The sequence below is a fragment of the Chiloscyllium plagiosum genome, chromosome 11, assembly GCF_004010195.1.
Source record: "Chiloscyllium plagiosum isolate BGI_BamShark_2017 chromosome 11, ASM401019v2, whole genome shotgun sequence".
Classification (NCBI taxonomy): domain Eukaryota; kingdom Metazoa; phylum Chordata; class Chondrichthyes; order Orectolobiformes; family Hemiscylliidae; genus Chiloscyllium; species Chiloscyllium plagiosum.
In genome coordinates this window covers 3865190-3890423 of record NC_057720.1, presented here as the reverse complement: position 1 = coordinate 3890423, position 25234 = coordinate 3865190, and the positions used below count along the sequence as shown (strand labels likewise).

General features: G+C 43.3%; 1 protein-coding gene across 3 annotated transcripts in view; it reads right to left on the bottom strand.

Moving 5' to 3' along the window:
• The window catches only part of mcoln3b (mucolipin TRP cation channel 3b), a 50333-nt gene extending 26522 nt beyond the window's left edge, over window positions 1-23811 (bottom strand). Inside the window, exons 1-7 of one of the 3 annotated variants that reach the window (XM_043700117.1) lie at window positions 23681-23811; window positions 16732-16964; window positions 13114-13287; window positions 7715-7868; window positions 4364-4448; window positions 4169-4265; window positions 2430-2529 (exon numbers count right to left, since the gene is read on the bottom strand). In XM_043700117.1, the coding sequence (XP_043556052.1) occupies window positions 2430-2529; window positions 4169-4265; window positions 4364-4448; window positions 7715-7868; window positions 13114-13287; window positions 16732-16956 (835 nt within the window). In that variant the 5' untranslated portion in view covers window positions 16957-16964; window positions 23681-23811. Of the gene's footprint in view, window positions 1-2429; window positions 2530-4168; window positions 4266-4363; window positions 4449-7714; window positions 7869-13113; window positions 13288-16731; window positions 16965-23434; window positions 23592-23680 lie in introns of those variants that run through there. The other 2 variants (XM_043700116.1, XM_043700115.1) reach the window with 2 other exon arrangements.
• Window positions 23812-25234: the final 1423 nt, after the last annotated feature.

Genomic DNA, 25234 nt, shown 5'->3' with positions numbered 1-25234 from the left:
GGGGAATAGATAGAGTAGACAGTCAGAGACTTTTTCCCCGGGTACAACAGAGTGTTACAAGGGGACATATATTTAAGGTGAAGGGTGGAAGGTATAGGGGAGATGTCAGGGGTAGGTTCTTTACCCAGAGAGTGGTGGGGGCATGGAATGCGCTGCCTGTGGGAGTGGCAGAGTTAGAATCATTGATGACCTTTAAGCGGCAATTGGATAGGTACATGGATAGGTGCTTAAGCTAGGACAAATGTTCGGCACAACATCGTGGGCCGAAGGGCCTGTTCTGTGCTGTATTGTTCTATGTTCTATGTACATTCAGTTGGGAATAGGGAAGGCAAATGAAATGCCTTTATTTCAGAATGAATGCAGCATAAAAACAGGGAAGTCTCATCAAGACTATAACAAGTATAACTATAACAAACCAGACCACAGCTGGATACAGTGACTAGTCTGGGATCTCTTGTCTAAGGTATGACACTCTGACACTGGAGGCAGTCCAGAGAGGGTTCACATACCCGATCCTGAGTATGGATGGATTCGCTTATGGGTTGGGCCTAAATGGAGCTTTGAAGGAAAGGTTACCTTATTGAAACATACAAAATTCTGAGGGGGCTTGACAGGCTGGATGTGGAGAGATAGCTTCCCCTTGTGGAAGAGTCTAGGAGGGCATCATCTCAGAATAAGGGATCACATTTCAAACAGAGAAGAAGAAAAGCAAATTATTGCAGAAACTGGAATCTGTAATAAAAACAGCAAAAAAAAATGCTACAAATCACAGCAGGTTAAGCTCTGATGTAGAGTCATCTAGACTCGAAAGCTGAGCTTGCTCACTCTCCACGGATGCTGCCTGACCCACTGTGATCTCCAGCATATTTGTGTTTTCGGAGATGAAGAGGAATTCTCTTAGAGGGTAGTGAATCTGGGAGTTTTTTTTACTTCAGAGGCTGTAGCAGCAAAACTGTTAAATATATTCAAAGCTGAGTCGGATTTTTAATGAATAAAAGTACTCATGGGCAAGAAAGTGGAGTTGAGGATTATCAGATCAGCCATAATCTCATCGAATGTCGACCAGATTTGACAGACTGAACGGCCTACAGCTGCTTCAACAGTCTAACCCATTAGACTATCTAAGTAGCTCTCAAATGGTTGAGAATGAAATCACCATGGCCACAGAAACATTTACAAGCTAATTAACTTAGTAACCCATGTTTTTGTGTTTTTAAACTCAAAACCCAAACATTTCAAATATGCATAAAACAACAGTTATATTACATTGTATCCTTGATTTGAATTACTCTGCCACAATTTATGTTCTTTCAGTTGCCTGGGCCCCATGCTCTGGAATGTGCGCCATAACCTCTCAAGTCTCACCTCCCTTTAAAGTGAAGTCTTGACAAAACTTACATTTCTGACCAAGTTTTTGATGAATCAACCTTAATACCTAGTTTGGTGGCTCAGGACCATATTTTATAATATGGCTGTGAAGCACTTTAGCACTGATCATTTTAAAGGTGCAATACAAATACAGCATTGTTGTTATGAATTCTGTAGATTTACAAGCATGTTGCCAGGGTTAGAAGGTTTGAGCTATAAGGAGAGCCTGGGGCTGTTTTCCCTGGAGCGCTGGAGGCTGTGGGGTGACCTTATAGAGCTTTATAAAATCATGAGGGGTGTGGATAAGGGAAAATAGACAAGGTATTTTCCCTGGGGTGGGGAAGTACAGAACTAGAGGACATAGGTTTAGGGTGAGAGGGGAAAGATATAAAAGAGATCGAAGGAGCAACTTTTTCATGCAGAGGGTGCTGCATGTGTGGAATGAGCTGCCAGAGGATGTGGAGGCTGGTACAATTGCAACATTTAAAAGGCATCTGGATGGGCACATGAATAGGAAGGGTTTGGAGGGATATGGGACGTGTGCTGGCAGGTGGGACTAGATTGGGTTGGAATATCTGGTCAGTGTGGACGGGTTGGACCAAAGAGTCTATTTCGGTACCGTACATCTCTATGACTCTATGACATTCCATTGCACAAAAGTCACTGCAGAGGATCTCAAACAGCACTCCGGGTGTGCTTTGACCCACAAGGACTTCAAGAGCTTCACCACAATGACAATTAGGGATGGACAATAAATACCAGCAATATTTACACCCAGACATGATTAAACATTAAAACAAATACCCATTGGTCACAGGGAGGAACTAAATGATCAGCAGTGACCTTACACAAAGAATGAGGAGTAGACCATTCAACCCCTCGAGTCTGTTCCACCATTTAAAACCATCATGGCTGATTTCATCTCCGCCTCAGTCACACTTTCCTACCCATCCCTTACGACTCTTTATAGAAGGATCTGGAGCAACTGGTTTCAACATAAACTCATTAAACTAAATTAAACAAATTCTTTGTCAACAGAGAGTAAACTAAAACACACATACTGCCCCCAGTTACATGCCAGCGTTTACACTCCCGAATGGAAACATCATTGTCCAAGTTAATTTGGATTCTTCCACTGTGTGCTTTATTGTCAAAAGTAATCTACAAGATAAAAAGAACAAAGTTTGAATGATTAGGCCAGTGCTCCTCTAGATAGATTAATTAATGGTCCCTGTATTGCTTTGCTATTGTGTAGATCATTAAATTATAGGCTCCCTCCATACAATGTCCCTCACGCCAGGCACTCCCAGATACATCGCCAAATCTGATAAAAGCCACGTGTCTTACAATGAAATTGAAGCTTTTCAGACAATGAAGGCTATTTGACACCCGAAGGCTTTATGCGTGGTCTGCCTGGTATTGTTAGAGATGGAGTCTGTAATATTAGGAATGGTAAAGTCAACGTACAGATCCACATGAGCACAGGACTACTCTTTCATCAGAGACACATGACTGGTGGAGGTTTAACCCAAGGATCATGACTTGGAAATACATCACCATTTCTTCAGTGTTACTGGGACAAAATCCTGTATCCCTCTCCCAAGGACATGGTCAACCTGTAACAGTTCAAGGCGGCAATAAAATATTTGCCCAGCCAGTGATGCATATATCAGAATACAAGAGCAAAGATGTATTGCTGAGGCTGTATAAATCGCTAGTCAGATCGCATTTGGAATACTGAGAGCATTTTGGGCCCCGTATCGAAGGAAGGATGTGCTGACCTTGTGGAGGGGGGGTGGGGGGGGGGGGGGGGGGGCGGTGTCCAGTAAAGATTAACAAGAATGATCCCAGGGATGATGGGCTTGTCACATGAAGAGCAGTTGAGGACTCTGGGACTGTCCTCAATGGAGTTTAGAATCTCATTGAAACTTACAGAATACTGAACGGCCTGGATACAGTGGATGTGGAGAAGATTTCCACTACTAGGAGAGACCAGACCAGGACCAAAGGGCACAACCTCAGTGAAGGGAGGACCCTTTAGAATGGAGATGAGGAGGAATTTCTTCAGCTGGAGGGTGGTTAATCGGTGGAAGTCATTGCCGCAGAGGGCTGTGGGGGCCAAGTCATTGAGGCAAAGATTGATAGGCTTCTGATTAGTAAGGGGATCGAGGGTTACAGAGAAAGGCAGGAGAATGAGGGATGAGAAACATGTCAGCTATGATTGACTGGTGGAGGAGATCTGATGGGCCGAATATCCGAATTCTGCTTCTAGATCATGTGATGTATTGTTAACATTAAAAGTATCATCTTATTCAGAGCTGGGCTGGGGAAATCACCCTGCCAAAGACATTCACTAGTGTAATCATTTCTGTGGAAACAAGCCTTCACATTAAACTGACATGCATTCTCTCGATGGGAGTTCAAATCTAGATTTACAGGTTGAGAGAGACCTGTAATAGGACTTTGACCTCAGCAAATGGTCAAATTCTTGACTCAAACCCAAGAATTGCCCTAGACCCATCAGTAAAAGTTAAAGGGGGAAACTCAGTTCAGTTTTGTATTGTTTAAACTCAACATGACTCCTGGCTTTTAAAGGACAATTTCCACTTCACTCAAGAATACAGATAAATGAGGAGATGAACAGGAGTCACTGGACTCAAAACATTAATGGTTTGTCTCTCCACAGATGCCACCAGACCTGCTGAGTTTCTCCAGCAGTTTCTGCTTTTGTTTCAGATTTCCAGCAGTTGTAGTTCTTTGTTTTAGTTTATAACACAGAGTAAAAGGACAAGCCACTTACTGTAACTGAAAAATCATAACAGTCTGGCAACTCGTGATGACGGATTGTTTGTAGATTAATCGCCTTCAGTGTGAAATGAACCTGAACCATCACCAGCCTATCACACAAAGGAAAATTTAAAAAGATAAGTTCCTCCAGAGTTTAAAAAATTACAGAGACATGTTCATTCAAAAAGTCAGAAGTAAAGTAGTTCACCTGTGAAAATGCAACGTCATGTTCAGCTTATTGTCTGTTGTGTGTCCACTGGACATAGGTAACACTGGCTCCATGTCAAAGCATTCTATGGGATAGAGGGGGGTTACTGCAGCCTTCATAGTCAGTCAGGCTTTGACATTAAATGAACATTTGAAAACCGACTGATGAAGGATTGACTTCATTACATCTCACAACCCAAAGGAATGATATTTTACTCCCCTACTAGTTACGTCTTTCTTACTTTATGCTGGTTGACAAAGAAATAGTTGGTCAGAAATAAAAACAAATTGCTGGAAAAGCTCAGCAGGTCTGGCAGCATCTGTGGAGAGAAAGCAGAGTCACTGGACATGAAACATTAACTCTGATTTCTCTCCACAGATGCTGCCAGACCTGTTGAGCATTTTTGTTTCTGATTTACAGCATCTGCAGTTGTTTCAATTTTTAAGTAATGGACCAGGACAGGAGATGGTAACCGATGGAAGGAAAACATTCTCTGCTTTTTGACAAGTGGATAAAAAGCCTGTAGGCAGATTGAACTTCAATTGTAACAGCCATGAGGATGTCACGTCATACACATCTCAAATGTAGTGAACAGTTTTATTCTCCATAACTTAAAGGTGTAAATGTAATGGAGTGATTCAGAAGGTTAATAAATTGATATAAAGACAAATTGCTGGAGAAACTCAGCAGGTCTGGCAGCGTCTATGGACAGAGAAAGAGAATTAATGTTGAGTCAATATGATTCTTCTGGACTTGAAATGCAACTCTTTCCACAGATGCTGCTGACCTGCTGAGTTTCTCCAGCACCCTCTGCTTTTGTTTCAGATTTCAAGAATCTTTTTTTTTGATTTACTTTACTGTAGAGTCACCAGGAGTGAGTGAGTTGTCTGATGAGGAAAGGTTGGACAGACCAAGTATGTTTCCACTGGGCTTTAGGAGAGTGAGGGGGAACCTGATTGAAGTGTATCAGATCCTTAACAACCTTGACCAGGGGGATGTGGGAAAGTCAGTTCCTCTTGTGGGTCAGTGCAAGACTAGGGGACACTGTTTAAACTTTATGGGCCATCTTTTAAGCACAGCTTAGGAGAAATGTTTTCTCTCTGCGGGTTGCATGACTTTGGAACTCTCTGCCTCAGGACTTTTTGAAGGTGGACACCAATAGATTCTTGTTAGACAAAGGAATCAAATGTCATCAGGGAAAGATGGATATATGGAACTCCAGACATAAACAGATCAGCCATGATCTTATCAAACGATGAAGCAGGCTTGAGGGGGCCAAATGGCCTACATTTGTTCCTTATTGCTGAGGGGGATAAACTATAGACTGGGAACTGAACCTAGATTTGACCAAGTGAAGAAATAAAAGTTTAACAGCTCTAATTAACAATTCTTCCACTTAAACATGCCAAGAAGCAATTTCCCCCATCTGCAGCCTCTAGCCCTATTGCGGAGGGTGACACAGTGACTCAGTGGTTAGCACTGCTGCCTCACTGCTCTAGGGACCTGGGTCAGATTCCAACCTCGGGTGACTGTGCAGACTCCACACAGACATTCTCCTTGTGTCTGTGAGGGTTTCCTCCCACAGTCCCACGATATGCAGGTTAGGTGGATTGCCCATTGCATCCAGGGATGTGCAGGCTAAGGGGATTAGGTTTGGTAATCATGGGGATAGGGTAAGGGGCTGGGTCTGGGTGGGATGCTCTTCAGAGGCTTGTTGCAGACCAAATGTGCTGAATGGCCTCTTTCCGCACTGTTGGGATTCTGTGATTTTTATGGCCCCAGAATAAGGGTATGTCACAGAGGACTGAGATAAGGAGGAATTCCTTCATCTAAAAAAAAAAATAAACTTTTCAGAATTCTGGACTGTAGAGAACGGGGAACACACAATCATTCTATAAATTAGTGACGGAGATGGATAGGTTCCGAAGCACAATCTTACTGAATGTGGAGCAGGCAGGAAGATGGAGATATTCTTACCCTGCTCTTAACAAGAACAATCTTCCAATTTAACTAACTCACGTGGAGTTCCATTTCAGAAAAGGAGTAGATCACAGAATAAAGACAGGCTATCGACGAGGCTCTAGTTTGGGGTCAAAGTACAGGTGAAGAATATCAATTCCGATATTGGTGTTGCTAAGAGCAGGATTGCAAGGGTCATATCGCTGGGTGGAGTCTATCCCCAAAATCTCCACCTTACCTTAAAGTTAAAAATCACACAATACCAGGTTATAGTCCAACAGGTTTATTTGTAAGCACTAGCTTTCAGAGCGCTGCTCCTTCATCAGGTAGCTGTGGAGTAGGACTATTAGACAGAATTTATAGTAAATGACCATTTTGAAAGATGGAAGACTTAATAACAGTCTAGGATTGTTCAATATATCATATCATTTCAGTTGCACAACACTAATCTCTTGCTATAAATTCTGGTGTCTTATGATCCTGCTCCACAGTTACCAAAGTATTTCTAAATAAACCTGTTGGACTATAGCCTGGTGTGGTGCGAGTTTAATCTGTTGGACTACAGCCTGGTGTGGTGAGAGTTTAACCTGTTGGACTATAGCCTTGTGTGGTGTGATTTTAACCTGTTGGACTATAGCCTGGTGTGGTGATTTTAACTTGTCCACCGCAGCCCAACACCGGCTGCTCCACATCATGGATGCTTTAGATAGATAATACGTAATTATGGCGTGACATTGACCAAAAGAACAAGTTCAGAAGCAGGTCCCGTGGACTGGGTATGATTTTGCAACTCTCAAGTCCCCATTCCTCATCTTGAAATGAACCTTTGAGTCACTTCTAACATGACATTTATGACTTCAATATGGGCAAGTTGCCTGTGGAGGCAGTCTTCCTTACACTGAATCAATGAGGCCCGAAGCCTAATTTCAGTGATAAAAACAAAGTAGATATTGCTGGACAAACTCTGTCTGTGGGGAGAGAAAAGAGTTAATGTCTCAAGTTCCTCGACAGAAGGTCATGAGACTCAAAGTGTTAACTCTGTTTTCTCTCCACTGCCAGACCTGCTGAGTTTCTCAAATAATTGCTGTTTGTTTGTTTCAGAATCACCAGCATCCACTGTTCTTTGTTATATCCTAAAGGAATTTCCACATTTTTGTTTAAAATTACCCTTTTGGACCAGTCTCCGCGGGAATGCATGTATTATTATAATTGTGTTTTTTAAAAAAATCTCTTCTTGACACCCCACATTGTAAAGACAGGGGAGACAGGAGTAATGTCACTGGACTTATAACCAAGAACTCTCATTCGAGACACAAGGGCTTGAAAGTATTCCCAACCATCAGACATATCAAACACATTGGCAGCATCTGATTGAAACTCTGACACACCTACCTGTCTCAATCTTTGGGTCAATGTTGAAGGACTCATTGCCAGAACTGACACTGCCCCACTTATAAAAATACTGACAGACGGTCAGTGGTGTTAAATCTGTCCCTCTCCTCTCATAGGCATGATTGCCAACTGAGATCTTATGTAGTTGCACATACTAGAAAAGAAAAGATACCATTTGTTTGAGACAGAAACTAATGTTTACAGCAGAGGAAATAGTGATGCTAAATGCTAGAGATGCAGATTCTCACTACGTGACAATAGAATCCCAATAATGTGGAAGCAAGCCCATCCAGTCCACACTGACCCTCCAAAAAGAGCATCCCAACCCAGACCCCCACCATACCCTATCCCTGCATTTCCTAATGCTAATCCACCTAATTTGCACATCACTAGATACTATGGGAAACTAGAATGGCCAATCCACCCTAACCTGCACATCTTTTGACTGAAATAGGAAGCCTGAGCACCTGGAGGAAACCCACACAGACACTGGGAGAATTGAACCTGGGTCTCTGGTGCTGTGAGGCAGCAGTGCTAACCACTGAGCCTCCGTGCCAACCTGGATGAGCTGTGATGAGAAATCAAGTTCAAATTGTCTCGAGGAATGGGATGTCACTGAGTTTTTCCCAAACTATAACAAACCTCCATTTCCTTTGACCAAGGTTTAAGTTTCTCTTTAATGTTCAGAAAGCCTTTTGGATAATTGTGCTGATGCTACACTTGGCATAGTGTCAGAATTCGGATCTGCAGAGATTAGAGATTGAGCAAAAAACATTGCATTTTTTTAATGTATATTTATATACATCACTCCATCCTTTATTAGTCACTCTGTCAGCCTACATTTGAGGGGGAAGGGAGTCCTGGCTGCTTCAGCCTTTCCATTAGAGTATATATATATATATAAAATGACAACAAACTGCCTGTGGTGGGTAGTTACTCTAATGGAAAGGCTGAAGCAGCCAGGACTCTCTTCCCCCTCAAATGTAGGCTGACGGAGTGACTAATAGAGGATGGAGTAATGGTTTGATTGCTAGATAGTAATTCAGAATCCCAGGCTAATATTCTGGAAGCATAGGTTTGAATCCCACCACAGCAGATATGAAATTTGAATTCAATTTTTAAAAATCTAGAATTAAAAGCTGGTCCAATCCAACAGAAGTTGATGGTCATGAAAACCTCACCTTGTAAACCTAATGTCCTTCCAGGAAAGAAGTCAGCCATCCCAGCTGGTTCTGGCCTACACGTGACTCCAGACCAACAGCCATGTGGTTATCTCTGAATTGCCCCCTGAAACTGCCCCAGTGACCCATTGAAAATGAAGGATGAGCATCAAGTGCTGCCTTTTCCAGTGATACCCACATGGCAAGCAAAATGGAAAGGAAGATTGTAACAAAGTCAATCTCAGCTGATGGTACTACCAAACCAGTCAGACGTGGCAGACACCAAATCATTGTATTTTTGAACTGTGGTTTGAAAAATGACAAAAACACTCCTGTCAAAAAGGGAGAATGTGCAAACAGTTGTTTCCAACTTAGAGAAACAAGTGAAACTAAACGACGCATTTACTAAAATGTTACTTTTTGAGGAACTTGACTCTCAGCAAATTGACACCATTTATCCTAGGTTCAGAAGGGCTCAGCATAGTAACTGCCGTCTGATTGGTCTGACTGCAGTTTAACTCTGATCCTGTGAAGGACAGTCCCTGAAGTTGGCTGCATCAATATTGCTCTCTACCCCCCCCCCCCCCCCCACCCACAACTTCTCTTTAAAAGTTGCTCTTGCCAATTCTCTGTCAGAGAAGCAGGAAAACTACACACAAAGACAATAAAATTTAAGGAGCTTTTACATAAGTACATGCAAGGAATGAAGGGATATTGACAGGCAGAAGGGATTAATTTAACTTGGTGTCATGTTCAGCACAACATCATGGGTCAAAGGGCCTCTTCCTGTGGTGTACTGTTCTATGAAATAAATCGCTCTAAAGTCCAAAGGACAAAGACAGACCCCAGGTCCAAAGAATCAACCAAACTAAAGACTGATTGTTGGGGATGTGCAGACAACGTGGCATCATTGAAGAACATAGGAACAGCTGCAGGCCATTCAGCCCAACAATGCAATCATGGCTGATCAAACACTACAATGTGGTTTACCTATTCCATCCTCTGTACACTATTGGTAATCAGAAACCCATCAATCTCTACCTTCAGCATGCTCAGAGATACTCCACTATCCTCTGGGGTAGAATTCCAAAGACTCACAACCCTTGGAGTTAAACAATTCCTCCTCATCCCTGACCTAGAGATATCCCCTTAAATGGCATCCAGTGGCTCTACACTCCTCAACCAGGGGAAACATTTTCCTAGCACCCACCTCTCTATCCTTTTAGGTATTTTGGAAGCTTCAGTGAGATCATCTCTCACTGTCTGAGATTCTGGAGAATACAGGTCCAGTTTGCCTCATGTCTCTCCATAGGACAGTCCTGTCATCTGGAAGCCAGTCTGATGAACCATCATTGCAGCAATAATACCTTCCCTGAGATAAGGAGAACAAACCTGCAACAGTCCTCTCGGTGTAGTCTAACCAAGCCCCGATACAAATGAAGCAAGATGTCACTATCCCTGTACTCAGCCTCTTCATTATAGAAAGAGAAAAGAAAATCAAGGTTGTCAAACTTGCACTAGGGTCAACACCACTCTCCGCTCTCAGTATACAAAATTGGACAACACCTTCTGAGTAAGTAGACAGGAGGTCAGGCATGAAACGTTGCACTGCTCCATTAGGAGCTTTCAAAAATGCTGAAGAGCAGCACAGTGGCTAGCACTGCAGCCTCACAGCACCAAGGACCCCGGTTCAATTCCAGCCTCGGGTGACTGTATATGGAGTTTGCACATTCTCCCCGTGTCTGCATGGGTTTCCTCCAACAGTCCAAAGAATCTAGAGTTTCCCTATAATGTCCAGGGATGTGCAGGCTAAGTGGATTCGCCATGGGAAATGAAGGGTTACAGGGATTGGGTGGTATGCTCTTAGGAGGGTCAGTGCAGACACAATGGGCCAAATGGCCTCTTTCCACATAGTAAGGATTCCATGATTCTAATATCAAACTCGCTTCAGAATGTTAGGGATTATCTATCTCAGCCTAAAATGGTTATAACTCATGAATAAACTCTGCCTCACTGAAAATTATTACTACTGTGGAATGTAATTCCATAGAGTTTAACTGGTGGATTTTTATCTAAAATGACTTTTTCTTCTGTTTTTTTTATTTCTGAATCTAAATGTTACATTTCCTCTTTATTTAATTTTCTGTATTAGACTGGAATTACATATTCTGGATAAAATCCTGGACCTCCCTCCCTAGCAGCACTGTGGGTGTTCCTACACACCAGGGATTGATCAGGCAGCTCAATGCCAGGATATTAGGGATTGGCCTTTCAGTCAAACTCACTCCCTTTTTGGAACCATCTCAAAAATCCAAGGTGATCAACAACTTCAAAAATTCTTTTGATTGGTCTCCGGTAGGAGGGGAAATATTACCCAGAAATACAGGTCATTCTCTGAAAATCACAATTCAGAAGACAACCACACTGCTATTATGCAATATTAGAACTTAAGCACAGTGGCTCAGTGGCTAGTACTGCTGCCTCACAACACCAGGGTCCCAGGTTCAATTCCAGCCTCGTGCAACTGTCTGTGTGGAGTTTGCACATTCTCCCAGTGTCTGCGTGGGTTTCCTCCAGCTGCTCAGGTTTCCTCCCACAGTCCGAAGATGTGCAGGTTAGGTGAATTGACCATGCTAAATTGCTCATAGCGTTAGGTGCATTAGTCAGAGGGAAATGGGTCTGGGTGGGTTACTCTTTGGAGGGCCGTCGTGAACTTGTTGGCCAAAGGTCTTGTTTCCATACTGTAGGGATCTAATCTAAATCAAAAATTACTCAGCCGGGGGGGTGGCTCAATACTAATTTGCAACAATTGAGAAGGACAAAAACGTGTGTTGTAGGTCACTCAGAAACAGTGAGTTTCTCCAGTAGCAGCTATTATTACAAGGTCATGTTAGCAAAGTCCAATGTTCCACTCTGTTATACACCTGGAAAATGCATCCTCAAGCTAGCATGTATTGAATTAGGGAGATCTTTAAGGAAAGGGAATTTTAAAACTTCTAAACAGAAACTTTTAAAATAAAAAAGATATTTTTTTTTATATAAAGAGAAACAGACCTATAAAGACAGATTTGTCACTATGAAAGGTAGCCCACACAAATCAGACAGCAGCAAGACAGATAAAGAATTGCTTTTTTGTCATTCCTTGCATGAGCTCAGGGAGTGCCAAGGTCTGCAAACACAATAGAGCTTTGTCGTGGTTATCATCAAAGGGAAAAATGGCTTGTAAATTCCACACAGCAAGTTCTCATAAACAGCAAGGAGCTCAATGCTCAAATCACTGTTGCTGGCGATGTTTGCAGAGGGGTACTTCTTGGCCAAGGCCCAAGAGAACTTCTTTGCACATCTTCACCAAGTGTCATGAGATCCCTTCTCCCAACGAATGTAGCAGCACAGAGACAGACCTCTCCCATCCATGCTGTCCAGATATCCTAACCTAATCTAGTCCCATTTGCCAGCATTTGGCCCATATCCCTCTAAACTCTTTCCATTCATGTACCCATTCAGATGCCTTTTAAATGCTGTAATTGTACCAGCCTCCACCACCTCCTCTAGCAGCTCATTCCATACACACATCACCCTCTATGTGAAAACGTTGCCCCTTAGGTTCCTTTAATATATTTCCCCTCTCACCCTAAAACTATACCCTTTAGTTCTGAACTCTACTACCCTGGGAAAGAAAGACCTTGACTATTCATCCTACCTTTGCTCCTCATGATTTGATAAACCTCTATAAGGTCACCCCTCAGCCTCTGTCGCTCCAGGGAAAACATCTGCTGTCTATTCAACCTCTCCCTTTAGCTCAAATCCTCCAACCCTGGCAACATCCTTGTAAATCTTTTGTGAAACCTGAAAAGGTTTCAGAGTATCCTTCCGATAGCAGGGAGACTGGAATTGAACGCCTTGAGAGCGCGAGTTGGGGGAATATCACAACCTACTAAAACGCACGCTCCATAGAAAGCTACAGTGCTGTTTCTGACAGTATTTACCTCCCTCTTGAACCCTTGCTTCTGTTAATCAACCCATTGGGTCAGTCTCGATGGGTTTGAAAAGGCATATGTGATAACTTGCCTTTTCCAGAAAGGTCTTTTAGAAATAACATCTGATGAAGTAACCCATTGTCTTGAAATGCAAACCGAGTCGTGTCGCATAGAATTGCATTCATTCACATTCAAACCTCTTGCCATGTACACTATGAAATGGTGTGAAGGACCGTTTGATCTAATGCAATGATTCGCTTACCTGACTGAATATAAACGAGAGATACTCATAGACTTCACTCTGTGTGTAGATTGCAAAGTCATTGTCATTATCAGTTGCATCTGCGTAGTTTTTAATAAAGAGATATTTAAAAGCGATGGTGTTCTCCTCCTTGAAGAGCACAACCATTTGATTGCTCAGTCCAAACAGAACCAACTATAAACAAAAAAAAGGTAGCAATCGCATTACTATCAATAAGCTCAAAGATGATTGTTTTTCCCCCCTAAAAAGAAATTCCTGATCCCATGTCAATGTCCATAGCTCTGGACCATTTTTAATCTACATTATTACACGACTGTCCAATAGCAAGGCCAGAATTTCTGGTGAAACAACAACAGGCAGATCCTTCGACAATTCACTGCTCACATTGACTGCCCTGGAGGTGACCTGTTGTTGCCATCACAATCATTGGAGTCCTTCACGCGGAGAGAGGATGGGGTGATCCAGTGGTATACAGGTAAGATCACTGGGCTAGTAATCCAGGATCCCAGGCTTATGTTCTGGGGACATGGACTCAAATCCCACCACAGCAGATGGTGAATGTTAAATGAAATAAAAATCTGGAGTTTGATGGCTAATGGTTGTGAAAATCCATCTGATTCCACCAATGTCCTTTAGAAGAAGGAGGAGCAGGAACTCTGCAGTTTGACTTCAGACCCATCAATATCAGTGACTTTCAACTGGCCTCTGGGCAGTTAGGGACAGAATGAATGCTGGCTTCGACAGTGACACCCACATGCGGTGAAATGGGAAAAAAGGCCACCACCACAGGAGTTTGATAGCTGTAGAATCAAGGACAGGAAGGGAGCAGCACGGTGGCTCAGTGGTTAGCACTAATGCCTCACAGTTCCAGGGATCTGGGTTCGACCCCCCCCTCTTCTCCCCCCCCCCCCCCCTCTAGTTTCCTCCCACAGTTGCAAAGATGTGCAGGTCAGGGTGAATTGGCCATGCTAAATTGCCCATAGTGCTAGGTGCATTAATCAGAGGGAAATGGGTCTGGGTGTCGGTGTGGACTTGTTGGGCCAAAATGGCCTGTTTCCATACTGTGGGGAATCTAATCCATAAAAGACTCCCGCTGAGGATGAAGTGTTGCTTTGCTCATGCTGTTGTATGCTCACCCTGCCTTGCAGATTTTCAATTCTTCTCCAAGACCATATCCCCCTCCATTTAAGTCAACCCTGAGAGTCACTTAACTTTCTGTAAATCAAGAAAACCTGACTTTTTAAAATGTCTAGTGTTGACAAGTTGAGAAAATTCTTACAAAGATGGGCAATAATGCACAGAACAAAGTTTGGAGCAATGCTGAAAACTGGAACAACTTCAGACAAAGTTGGGCAGGCACATTGAGGAAGCTCAGAGAGGAAAGTCAACTCTGGTCATCTGTTATTACCTTAACTGAGCAAATCATTTTACTGCTAGCAGGAATTAATTAGGATCCACAAGCATTAGTAATAATGTGTCTGTTGGGTTTGGAAGTGATTATTTGTAGTGCTCCTGCCTGAATATTTGTGAAGATTAGACTCCAGCTATATCTTTCATTACCTGGATAGAATTGTTCTTTTAGAAATCGAGTCTAGGGTTGTGAACTTTGCTGACTAGCTATGTATTTATTGCCCAATCTCGAGTTGCCCCTCGAGAAAGTGGTGGTGTCTGCCCTGTTACGAAACCCTTCTGCTAATTAAACCAAACACCCAGAAAAGCTCACCTCGCCTTGAAGCCTATTAAAGAATGAGTGACAGAGAACTACCCAAATTCCACTATTTAAAAGAAAATAATATCAATTTATTCTTTAACTCTAAAAGTGAAATTTAACAACAATTATTTACAACTCTAAGCCCCCTTTCTCTTAACTGCTTGTTATCTGCCTCCCACTCTATAACAGTATACTGCTCCCATAAAACCCCTACTAAAATTACATCAACTTAATTTCAAAACCACACAGTGGCTGTTGTCATCGATGTATGTCTCCCTCTGACTGTAGATCTCCCAGGGGCAGTTTCAGTCTTTTGCTGTAAAGATGTTTCAAATAAAAAAAGGTACTTTTGACAGAGAGTATTTTGAATGTCATTCACTCTCACTCTCGATGGCAGGTGGTCTCTGACTTTCAAACTGCCTGCCTCCTTTATCCCCCCAACATCAGATCATCTCATTGATTCAATGTTGGCAAAACAATAAATTCAAACTCGATTGAGTTTTAGTATGCTGGGGCACAATTTAAACTGACTGATTGGCTAAATTCAAATTCTTGTCAAAACAGCAACCAACTCAGGTATCTATTTCACAACCAAAATGTTAACATATTTTCTACTTTCCAGTACTCCCTGGGACTGCTGGTCAGTCATATGACAGGTACTTGTAAGCTCTCAGTGCAAAACAGCATTCACTCTCTCAAAGGCACAGTACACACCTTCAACGTCATGACAAGGTCCAACAAGTCAGGCTTGATGCCAAAGGGCAGCAGATACATGGGAACACTATCCCCTGCAAGCCTCCCTCCAAGCAACTCACCATCCTGACTTGGAAATGTATCCTTCACTGTTACTAGATCAAAACCCTGAAGATCCCTCCGAGGACATTGTGGGTCAACCTACAGCAAGTGGACTGCACTCAGTCGAAGAGTGCAGTGTTGGAAAAGCACAGCCAGTCAGGCGGCATCCACGGAGCAGGAGAGTCGACATTTCCAGCATAAGCCCTTCATCAGGATTGCTAATGAACAGCTCATGCTCAAAACGTTGATTCACCTGCTCCTTGAATGTTGCTTACTCAGCTGTGCTTTTCCAGCACCACGCCCTTTGAATGATCTCCAGCATCTGCAGTCCTCATTCTCTCCTCGTGAACAATAATCCAACGCACGCCTGAATAGAGATATGTAGTTGGTGTTCAGGCCTTGGGGATGAAATGGGAGTTAATCAGCACAGAATTCCAAGCCTTTGGCCTGTTCTTGAAGCTACTGTATTTATATGGCTGATCCAGTTCAGTTTCTGGTCAATGGTAGCACCCAAGACATTCATGGTTGAGAGTTTAGCTGTTAGGGAAAGAAGTTCAGAATTTTAACCCAACAACTGAAGGAATGGAAATACACTTCCAAGTCAGGATGGTACGTGATTCAAAGGAGGATTTGCAAATCCTGAAGTTACCCATGTATCTGCTGCCCTGGTGCTTCTATGGTACAAGTCATGAGTTGGGAGGGTGCTGTCAAAGAAGAATTGGCAGCATATCTTGTAGATGGTGTACACTGCTGCTGAGCATCTCTGTGGAGGGAGTGGATTCTTGTGGATGTGGTGCCAGTCAAATGTGGAGCTTCTTTAAGTGTTGTTGGGGCTGCCCCCATCCAGGCAAGTGAGGAGTATTCCATCACAGTCCTGGCCTGTGTCCCTGTTAGATGGTGGACAGGTTTCGGGGCATGAAGGTTACTTGCTAGCTCAAATCTGTTTGTGTCAATTTTTTTAAAAATTGAAGTTCAAAGCTTTTGTCCCCACACTGAGATTTTCACATCTTTCAGTGATCTGGATTCCTGAAAGTTGTTCATTCTGTTTGGCGACTTATTCATTTGCAAGCACAAATCAACATTTTACAAAAGAAAACAAAAACAGACCTTACCTGGAGAGTAACCATTGCTATTTTTAGGAGCTGCACTCCCAGTTTCCATGGCTTACGACCACGAGCTTGAAATTTTTCGCATGGATTCATGAAGAAAAACTTCAGCTTTCTTCGGAGTTGATCAGGATCAGCAGGGTCACACATTTGCTCACTATTCCTCACCCGATATTGAATATCGGCAGATGCTCCACAACCATCATTGACAATCAGTTCTGGACTCTCCATACCAGGGGCTTGGCAAAAGAAGAAAAAAAAGTGATGACTCAACCAAACTCACCTTTTGCTTCCCATCTCATTAGCATTTTTCCATCATCCCCTTCTATCCCCCCAAATTGAAGTATTGCCACTCTCACTCTCACTGGTGCTGCCAACCTGTTGCCAAGTAAATCCAGTATTTTCAGCTACCCTTTCAGGTGTCCAAAATCTGGAGAATTTTGCTTTTAGATGAGATTACTTACAGTGTGGAAACAGGCCCTTCGGCCCAACAAGTCCGCACCGACCCGCCGAAGCGTAACCCACCCATACCCCTACATTTACCCCTTTACCTAACACTATGGGTAATTTAGCATGGCCAATTCACCTGACCTGCACATCTTTGCGTGCAAACTCCACACAGTCAGTCGCCTGAGGCGGGAATTGAACCCGGGTCTCTGGCGCTGTGAGGCAGCAGTGCTAACCACTGTGCCACCCTTTTGTTAAAGTAATATTTCCTTTGGGAAGTCAGAACATCATGAACAACAAACCACTGACAGAACACGTGCTGAAGTTGCACAAATTATCAAGGGAAGGAGGAAGTAGGACAAGAGAAAAATAGAAAATAAGAGTAGGCTATTCGGCCCTTCGAGCCTACTCCACCATTCGACATGATCATGGCTGATTGTCCACCCCACACTGTAGAACACAGCCCAGTCCATCACACAAACCAGCTTCCCATCCGCGGACTTCCTGCTGCATTGGGAAAGCAACCTCCCTCCCACCCGTTATATCTTCTGCCCAATGGAAGAGAGTATAAAAGTTTGAATACATGTGTGAACAGACTAAAGAACAGCTTCTCCCTCACTGTTACAGACTTTTGAATGGACCTCTCAAACGTTAATTCAGAACTCTCTCTGTACATTGAACCCTGCGAAACGCCACTAGTCACCGGTTGCCATCCTGAAAAAGACCCCTTTATCCCAGCTCTGCCTTCTGCCAGTCAGTCAATCCTCTATCAATGCCAGGACCTTGCCTCTAACCCCTAACTCTCGAAGTTCTGGACTGCCGCTGTAGTCTTTCATTCTGAAAACTGATACAACGTACCTATTTCAGTTTCTCTGCCATTTCTTTGTCCCCCATTTTTACTTCCCCAGCCTCATTTTCTAGTGTCTAATGTCCAATCTGATCACTCTCTAACCTCTTGCTAGCTGGCTTACTCTCAATTTTTATTCTCCCCCATTTTTGGTTCTTTAGTTATCCTATGCTGGGTTTTTTTAAAGGCCTCTCAATCCTCTGGCTTCCCACTAATCTTCACCACAGCAAATGCTTTTGCTTTTGTTTTTATGTTCTCGGACTTCCCTTGTTAGCTGTGGTTGCCTCTTCATCCCCTTCGTGTGTTTCTGTTTCGCCTCCCAGATTACCCCGGCGAGGGGGAGGTTTGGTGATGCTCGGCCCTGGCCATTGTAATAGTTATATCTGATTCAGTTTCTTCTTCTCATACTGCGGGGTGAATTCTATCGTATTGCAGTCACTTCCCTCTAGGAATTCTTCCATCTTAAACTCTCTAATCAAGTCTCCTTTCTCCCAAAACCCTTCAATCCTTTAGGTGTAAGAACTATATTTGACACTTTCTTAATGACCAGGGAGTCAAGAGCAAGAGGTCACATTTTAAGGATCTGGGATAGGCCGTTTGGGATTGAGATGACAAAAATTTTTTTCAGCCAGAGTGGGAAGCCTGTGGAATTCTCTGCCAAAGAAAGTGGTTAGAAAATGGAACATTCCAGCGCAGCACAGATGCGTCAGCCCTCGATATTGCGCCGATCTGTGAAACCAATCTGAAGCCCATCTAACCTACACTATTCTATTTTCATCCATATGTCTATCCAATGGCCATTTAAATGCCCTTAAAGTTGGCGAGTCTACTACTGTTGCAGGCGGGGCATTCCATGTCCCTACTACTCTGAGTAAAGAAACTCCCTCTGACATCCGTGCAACATTCATCACCCCATAAATTTAAAGCTACCTCCCCTTGTGCGAGCCATCACCATCCGAGGAAAAAGGCTCTCACTGTCCATCCTATCTAACCCTCTGATTATCTTACATGTCACAACCTTCTTCTCTCTAATAACAACAGCCACAAGTCCCTAAGCCTTTCATCAGAAGACCTTCGCTCCATACCAGGCAACATCCTGGTAAATCTCCTCTGAATCCTTTCCAAAGCTTCCACATCCTTCCTATAATGTGGTGACCAGAACTGTACACAATACTCCAAGTGCGACCGCACCAGAGTTTTGTACAGCTGCAGCATGACCTCATGGTTCTGATACTCAATCCCTCTACCAATAAAAGCTAACACACCCTATGCCTTCTTAACAACTCTATCAACCTGGGTGGCAACTTTCAAGGATCTATGTACACGGACACTGAGATCTCTCTGCTCATCTACACTACCAAGAACCTTACCATTACCCTTCATTCCTGTTACTTCTTCCAAAGTGAATCACCTCATGCATTTCCACACTAAACTCCATTTTCCACCTCTCAGCCCAGCCCTGCAGCTTATCTATGTCTCTATGTAACCTGTAACATCCTTCGTCACTATCCACAACTCCACCAACCTTAATATCATCTGCAAATTTACTAACCCATCCTTCTATGTCTTCATCCAGGTCATTTATAAATGTGAAAAACAGCTGTGGACCCAAAACAATCCTTGGGGTGCACCACTAGTAAGTGAACTCCAGGATGAACATTTCTCATCAACCACCACCCTCTGTCTTCTTTCAGCTAGCCAGTTTCTGATCCAAACCACTAAATCACCCTCAATCCCATGTCTCCGTATTGTGTACAATAGTCTACTGTGGGGAACCTTATCAAGCACCTTACTGAAATCCATATACACCACATCAACCGCTTTACCCTCATCTACCTGTTTGGTCACCTTCTCAAAGAACCCAAGGCTTGTGAGGCATGACCTACCCTTCTCAAAATCATGTTGATTATCCCTAATCAACTTATTCCTCTCTAGATTATTATAAATCCTCTCTTATAACCCCTTATAATATTTTACCCTCAACTGAAGTAAGGCTCACTAGTCTGTTATTTCCAGGGGTGTCTCTACTCCCCCTCTTGAACAAGGGAACAACATTGGTTATCCTCCAGTCTCTGGCACTATTCCTGTCAACAATGATGACAAAGATCAATCTCCTCCCTGGCTTCCCAGAGAATTCTAGGATAAATCCCATCCAGCCCAGGGGATTTATCTATTTTCAAGCTTTCCAGGATTGGTAACACCTCCCCTACTGTGAACCTCAATCCCATCTAATCTCGTAGACTGTATCTCAGTATTCTCCTCGACAACGTTGTCTTTTTCTAGTGTGAATACTGATGAAAAGTATTCATTTAGCCCTTTTCCCCAATCTCCTCTGACTCCACACACAACTTCCCACTACTATCTTTGATTAATCCTAATCTTACTCTAGTCATTCTTTTATTTCCAATATACCCAGAGAACGCTGTAGGGTTTTCCTTGACCCTATCCACCAATAACTTCTCATGTCCTCTCCTGGCTCTTCTTAGTCCTAGGTCTTTCCTGGCTAGATTGTAATTCTCAATTGAGTCTTCACATCTCATCCTAACACAAACCTTGTCCTTCTTCTTGACAAGAGATTCAACTTCTTTCATTAACCATGGCTCCCTCCCTCAACCACTTTCTTCCTGACTGACTGGTACATACTTATTGAGGACACGCAGTAGCTGGTCCTTGAATAAGCTCCACATTTCAATTGTGCCCATCCCCTACAGTTTCCTTCCCGATCCAATGAATCCTAAATCTTGCCTAAACGCATCACAATTGCCTTTCCCCCAGTTATAACTCTTACCCTTCAGTATATACCTATCCCTTTCCATTGCAAAAGTAAACATAACTGAATTGTGGTCACTATCACCAAAGTGTTCACCTATCTCCAAATCTAACACCTGGCTGGGTTCATTATCCAGTACCCAATCCAATGTGGCCTCATCCCTTGTTGGCCTGTCTACATACTGTGTCAGGAAACCCTCCTGCACACATTGGACAAAAACTGACGCATCTGAAGTAATTGAGTCAATATTTGGAAAGTTAAAGACCTCATAACTTGTGGGCAGCACGGTGGCACAGTGGTTAGCACTGCTGCCTCACAGCACCAGAGACCTGGGTTTAATTCCTGCCTCAGGCAACAGTCTGTGTGGAGTTTGCACATTCTTCCAGTGTCTGCATGGGTTTCCTCCGGGTGCTCCGGTTTCCTCCCACAGTCCAAAAATGTGCAGGTTAGGTGAATTGGCCATGCTAATATTGCCCGTAGTGTTAGGTGAATGGGTAAAATGTAGGGGAATGGGTCTGGGGGGGTTGCACTTTGGCGGGTCGGTGTGAACTTGTTGTGCCGAAGCGCCTGTTTCCACACTAAGTAATCTTAAAAAAAAACTACTCTGTCACACCCACCCCTATCGAGAATCATCTTTGCTATGCTTTCCTCTACACCTCTAGAACTATTCGGAGGCCTATAGAAAACTCCCAACAGGGTAGCCTCTCCTTTCCTATTTCTAACCCTAGCCCATACTACCTTATTAGATGAGTCCTCAAACGTCCTTCTTGCCACCATAATACTGTCCTTGACTAACAATGCCACACCTCCCCCTCTTTTACCATCTTCTCTGTTCTTACTGAAACATCCATTCCTGTCCCTGCTCTACCCATGTCTCCAAAATGGCCACAATATCCAAGTCCCAGGTACCAACCCACGCTGCAAATTCACCCATCTTATTCCAGATGCTCCTGGCACTCTCCAAACCAACCTCTTGTTTGCCAGGGCCCTCTTGCAACCTTGAACTCTTAGTTCTGACCTCACTACTCTCAACCCCCTGCAAACTCAAACTACAATATCGGTTCCCATTCCCCTGCTGTATTAGTTTAAACCCGCCAGAAGAGTGTTAGCAAATTTTGCCCTCGGGATATTGGTACACCCCCCCCCAGTTCCGATGAAGACTATCCTGTGTGTAGAGGAGAGACCAAAGCATTGAATGTTTTCAAGGAGGACATTAGGTCTTAGAGCTAAAAGGGGTCAAAGGGTATGGGGGAGAAAGGGGGAACTGAGTTGGATGATCAGCCATGATGCTACTGAATGGCAAAGCAGGCAGGGGCCAAATAGCCCACTCCTGCTCCCATTTTTGATATTTCTGAATGTCCTTATGTCTGGACTACAAGTGACTCCAAACCCACAGGCGAGTCTTAACTGCCCTCTGAAATGGCTGAGCATGCCATCAATCAGGGATGACAATAAATTGCTGATGCCCACGTCCCATGAATGAAGTTAAAAATATTAAGCCCAGCAACAAACTCCTTGCTGCCAAGGCAAACAGATACATTTGCCGTATGATTGCTCATTGGTGTGAGGCAATCGCCACAACAAAGAGACATTCCCACGGTAACAATCACACAAACACTGGCAAGGTAGCTCTCATTAGACTTTGTAGAGTGATGGAACAGGAAGGCAAGTTCTAACAAACTACAAAATTAATTAAAATAATCTGAACTTTACAAAGCTGCTTGTCAATGCATGACTCGATTCAGGATCATTAATCCGACTAACGTCCAGTCAACCAGAAGATTATTTTGATCATGAAAGAGATAAAACATGAGAATATCGCCCAGGAATACTAAACACAGCTGGAGTCTTTAAAGAGACCCCTTTCTGTAAACAGGAATTAAACTTTCTTTATTCATTCACAGGAGGGGGGGCATCGCTGACCAGGCTGCATTTATTGTCCATCTTAATGGCCCAAAGAGTCAATTGTATAACTAAAGAGACGTCTGGAGTCATGTGTAGGTCAGACCAGGTAAAGATGGCAGTTTCCTTCCCTGAAGGGCATTAGTGAACCAGATGGGTTTTTCCAACAATTGACATGAATTCATGGTCATCACTAGACTCTTAATTCCAGCTATTTATTGAATCAAGTTCCACGATGTGCCATAGCAGGATTTGAACCAGGGTTTCCAGAACATTATATGGGCTTCTGGTTCAAGTCCAGCGATAATACCACTAGGCATTGCCTCCCCTCACTTGGGAGTGATCCATGTCCAGAACCTAAATCACATCACACCGCACCGCACTTCAGCTTTCCCGGGAGCTCTGTCTAATCCCATCTAACAGCCCTCATTGTGTCAGGCTGTTGGTTTCAGTCTAACTCCAGGAAACTGCTTTCGGAGACAGGTGTTTTAAAAAAAGTCAACAGCTGCAGAAATTACGGTCAAACATCGTTTCCATGGCTCATTTTAGGCAAATATTGTTGATGTTGGGTGCAACTTTGGCGGAATCCTACAACTCCAATCTGTAGGACTGATGTAACTGTATCTGTTAATGACTCCTAGCTTCCCGGAAGGACGGAGGAGGTGTCTGTTTGACTCAATACCAGAATATTACAAGGTCAAATAAAACCCCCACATTATTGTGATTTAAGAAAAACAACTAACCTTGTATTTTATCAGGGAGTGAGACGTGCACAGGTAGAAACTGCATTTCACACTCCGAGAGTCCCCTTACTGCGTTTTCCATGTCATTGATATTACACAGAAATAAAACCATCCCATTGACTTCCCCGTGACCAACCCCTACTTTTGAAATTTTGTAATGACACCATCGCCCTGATATTAACGAGGAGAACTTCATTTACCTAATTAAAGGCAAGAAATCTAACGTTCGGCACCGAGTGGACTCACCTCTTGGGTTAATTGCACCTGGTTAATTGGCCGCTACATCTGTCTATCTCCTTGAGCTCAGGATGTGTTCCCCAGGCCGGCTGCTAAATTGCAGGAGCTGGAACCTCCCTGTCAATCCCGAGGAGGTTGGGGTTTGGGTGGGGCTCCCTCTATATAAAGTCAAAGTGAATACGGCAAGGAAATGTCAAAATCTAAAGAACCCCGAAAGCAGACAAGAAAAATGTCTCTTTCTCATACATACACACACCAGGTCTGAGAGCAGCTGGGGAAGATGATTTATTATTGTGCTATAGCATTCTGTCGCCCCCTGATCTGGGCGTAACATTCCCTTAGCTATCAGTTAGGATGGGATTGTACACAAGTCTAACCCCACAAGCTGCAGGACCGCACTATCAGAGGGTCTACCTTCTGTGGTTTCAGACAGATGGACAGAAAGGGTTAACTGGGAAGCTATGCACAGCTGCTGCCTCTGGGACTAGTTAGTCAGCGTGGTGTTGGTTCTATAGCCAGGCAACATAGGTGCTTAACCAGCGTGAAACTAGTGGAACTTGGTATTAACTGATTCCTATTAATAAAGTATATGGGAAGGTCGCTTGTGGGGTAATGGCAGAGTCCCTACTCCTCCAAGACCTACCTGCTCCAGAGGTATGTAAAAACATCTCTGAACAGGTTCAATATAAAACAGTTTAGTATTTTTTAAATTAACCTATGTGAGGCCCATTTGTGGTGCAGTTGTAATGTCCCAACCCCTGGAATGGGAGGACCAGGTTCAAGTCCCACCTACTCCTGAGATGTGTAATAACATCTCTGAACAGGTTGATTAAAAATAATTAAAGTATGTGCCTTTTCTGCTGAAGACCTTGTAATAATAAGCTTGTATTTGAATGTATACCCAGAGAAACTCTGAGCAGAACTGAGTGCCTTCTGCAGGCATTTCTTCGAGCATCTTTTGGCCCTGATATTCTTGGGTAAAAGATGTGTCTGTGTCTGTGAAAGAGACAAATTTTTTTTGTCTACTTTCGGGGGTCTTTAGATCTGATGGCAAACTGTTAAGGAGAGTATTGGAGTTCTCTGTGGTGTCCTGGCCAATAATTATCCCTCCAACAACATCACAAGAACAGATGATCTGGTTACTATTACACTGTTTCTGGGAGTTTGTTGAGTTTCATTACAACATTCCAACAGTGACTATAATTCAATAATACTTCATTGACTGTGTCAGAATGTCCAGTGGTTATGGAAGGTACTGTAGGGCTGATAAATGAAGAGGTACTGAAACAATTAGGATTTCTTTATTGGAGTTTAGGGAAAATAAGAGGTGGGAGTCTCACTGAAATGTATAAATTCCTAACAGGACTAGACAGGGTAAATGCAGGAATGATGTTCCTGATGGGAGGCTGGTACAATTACAACATTTAACAGGTATCTAGATGAGTATGTGAATTGGAAGGATTTAGAGGGACATGGGCTAAGTACTGGCAAATGTGACTAGGATAGCTGGTCGGCATGGACGAGTTGGACCAAAGGGTCTGTTTTCCCCTTCTATGACTATGA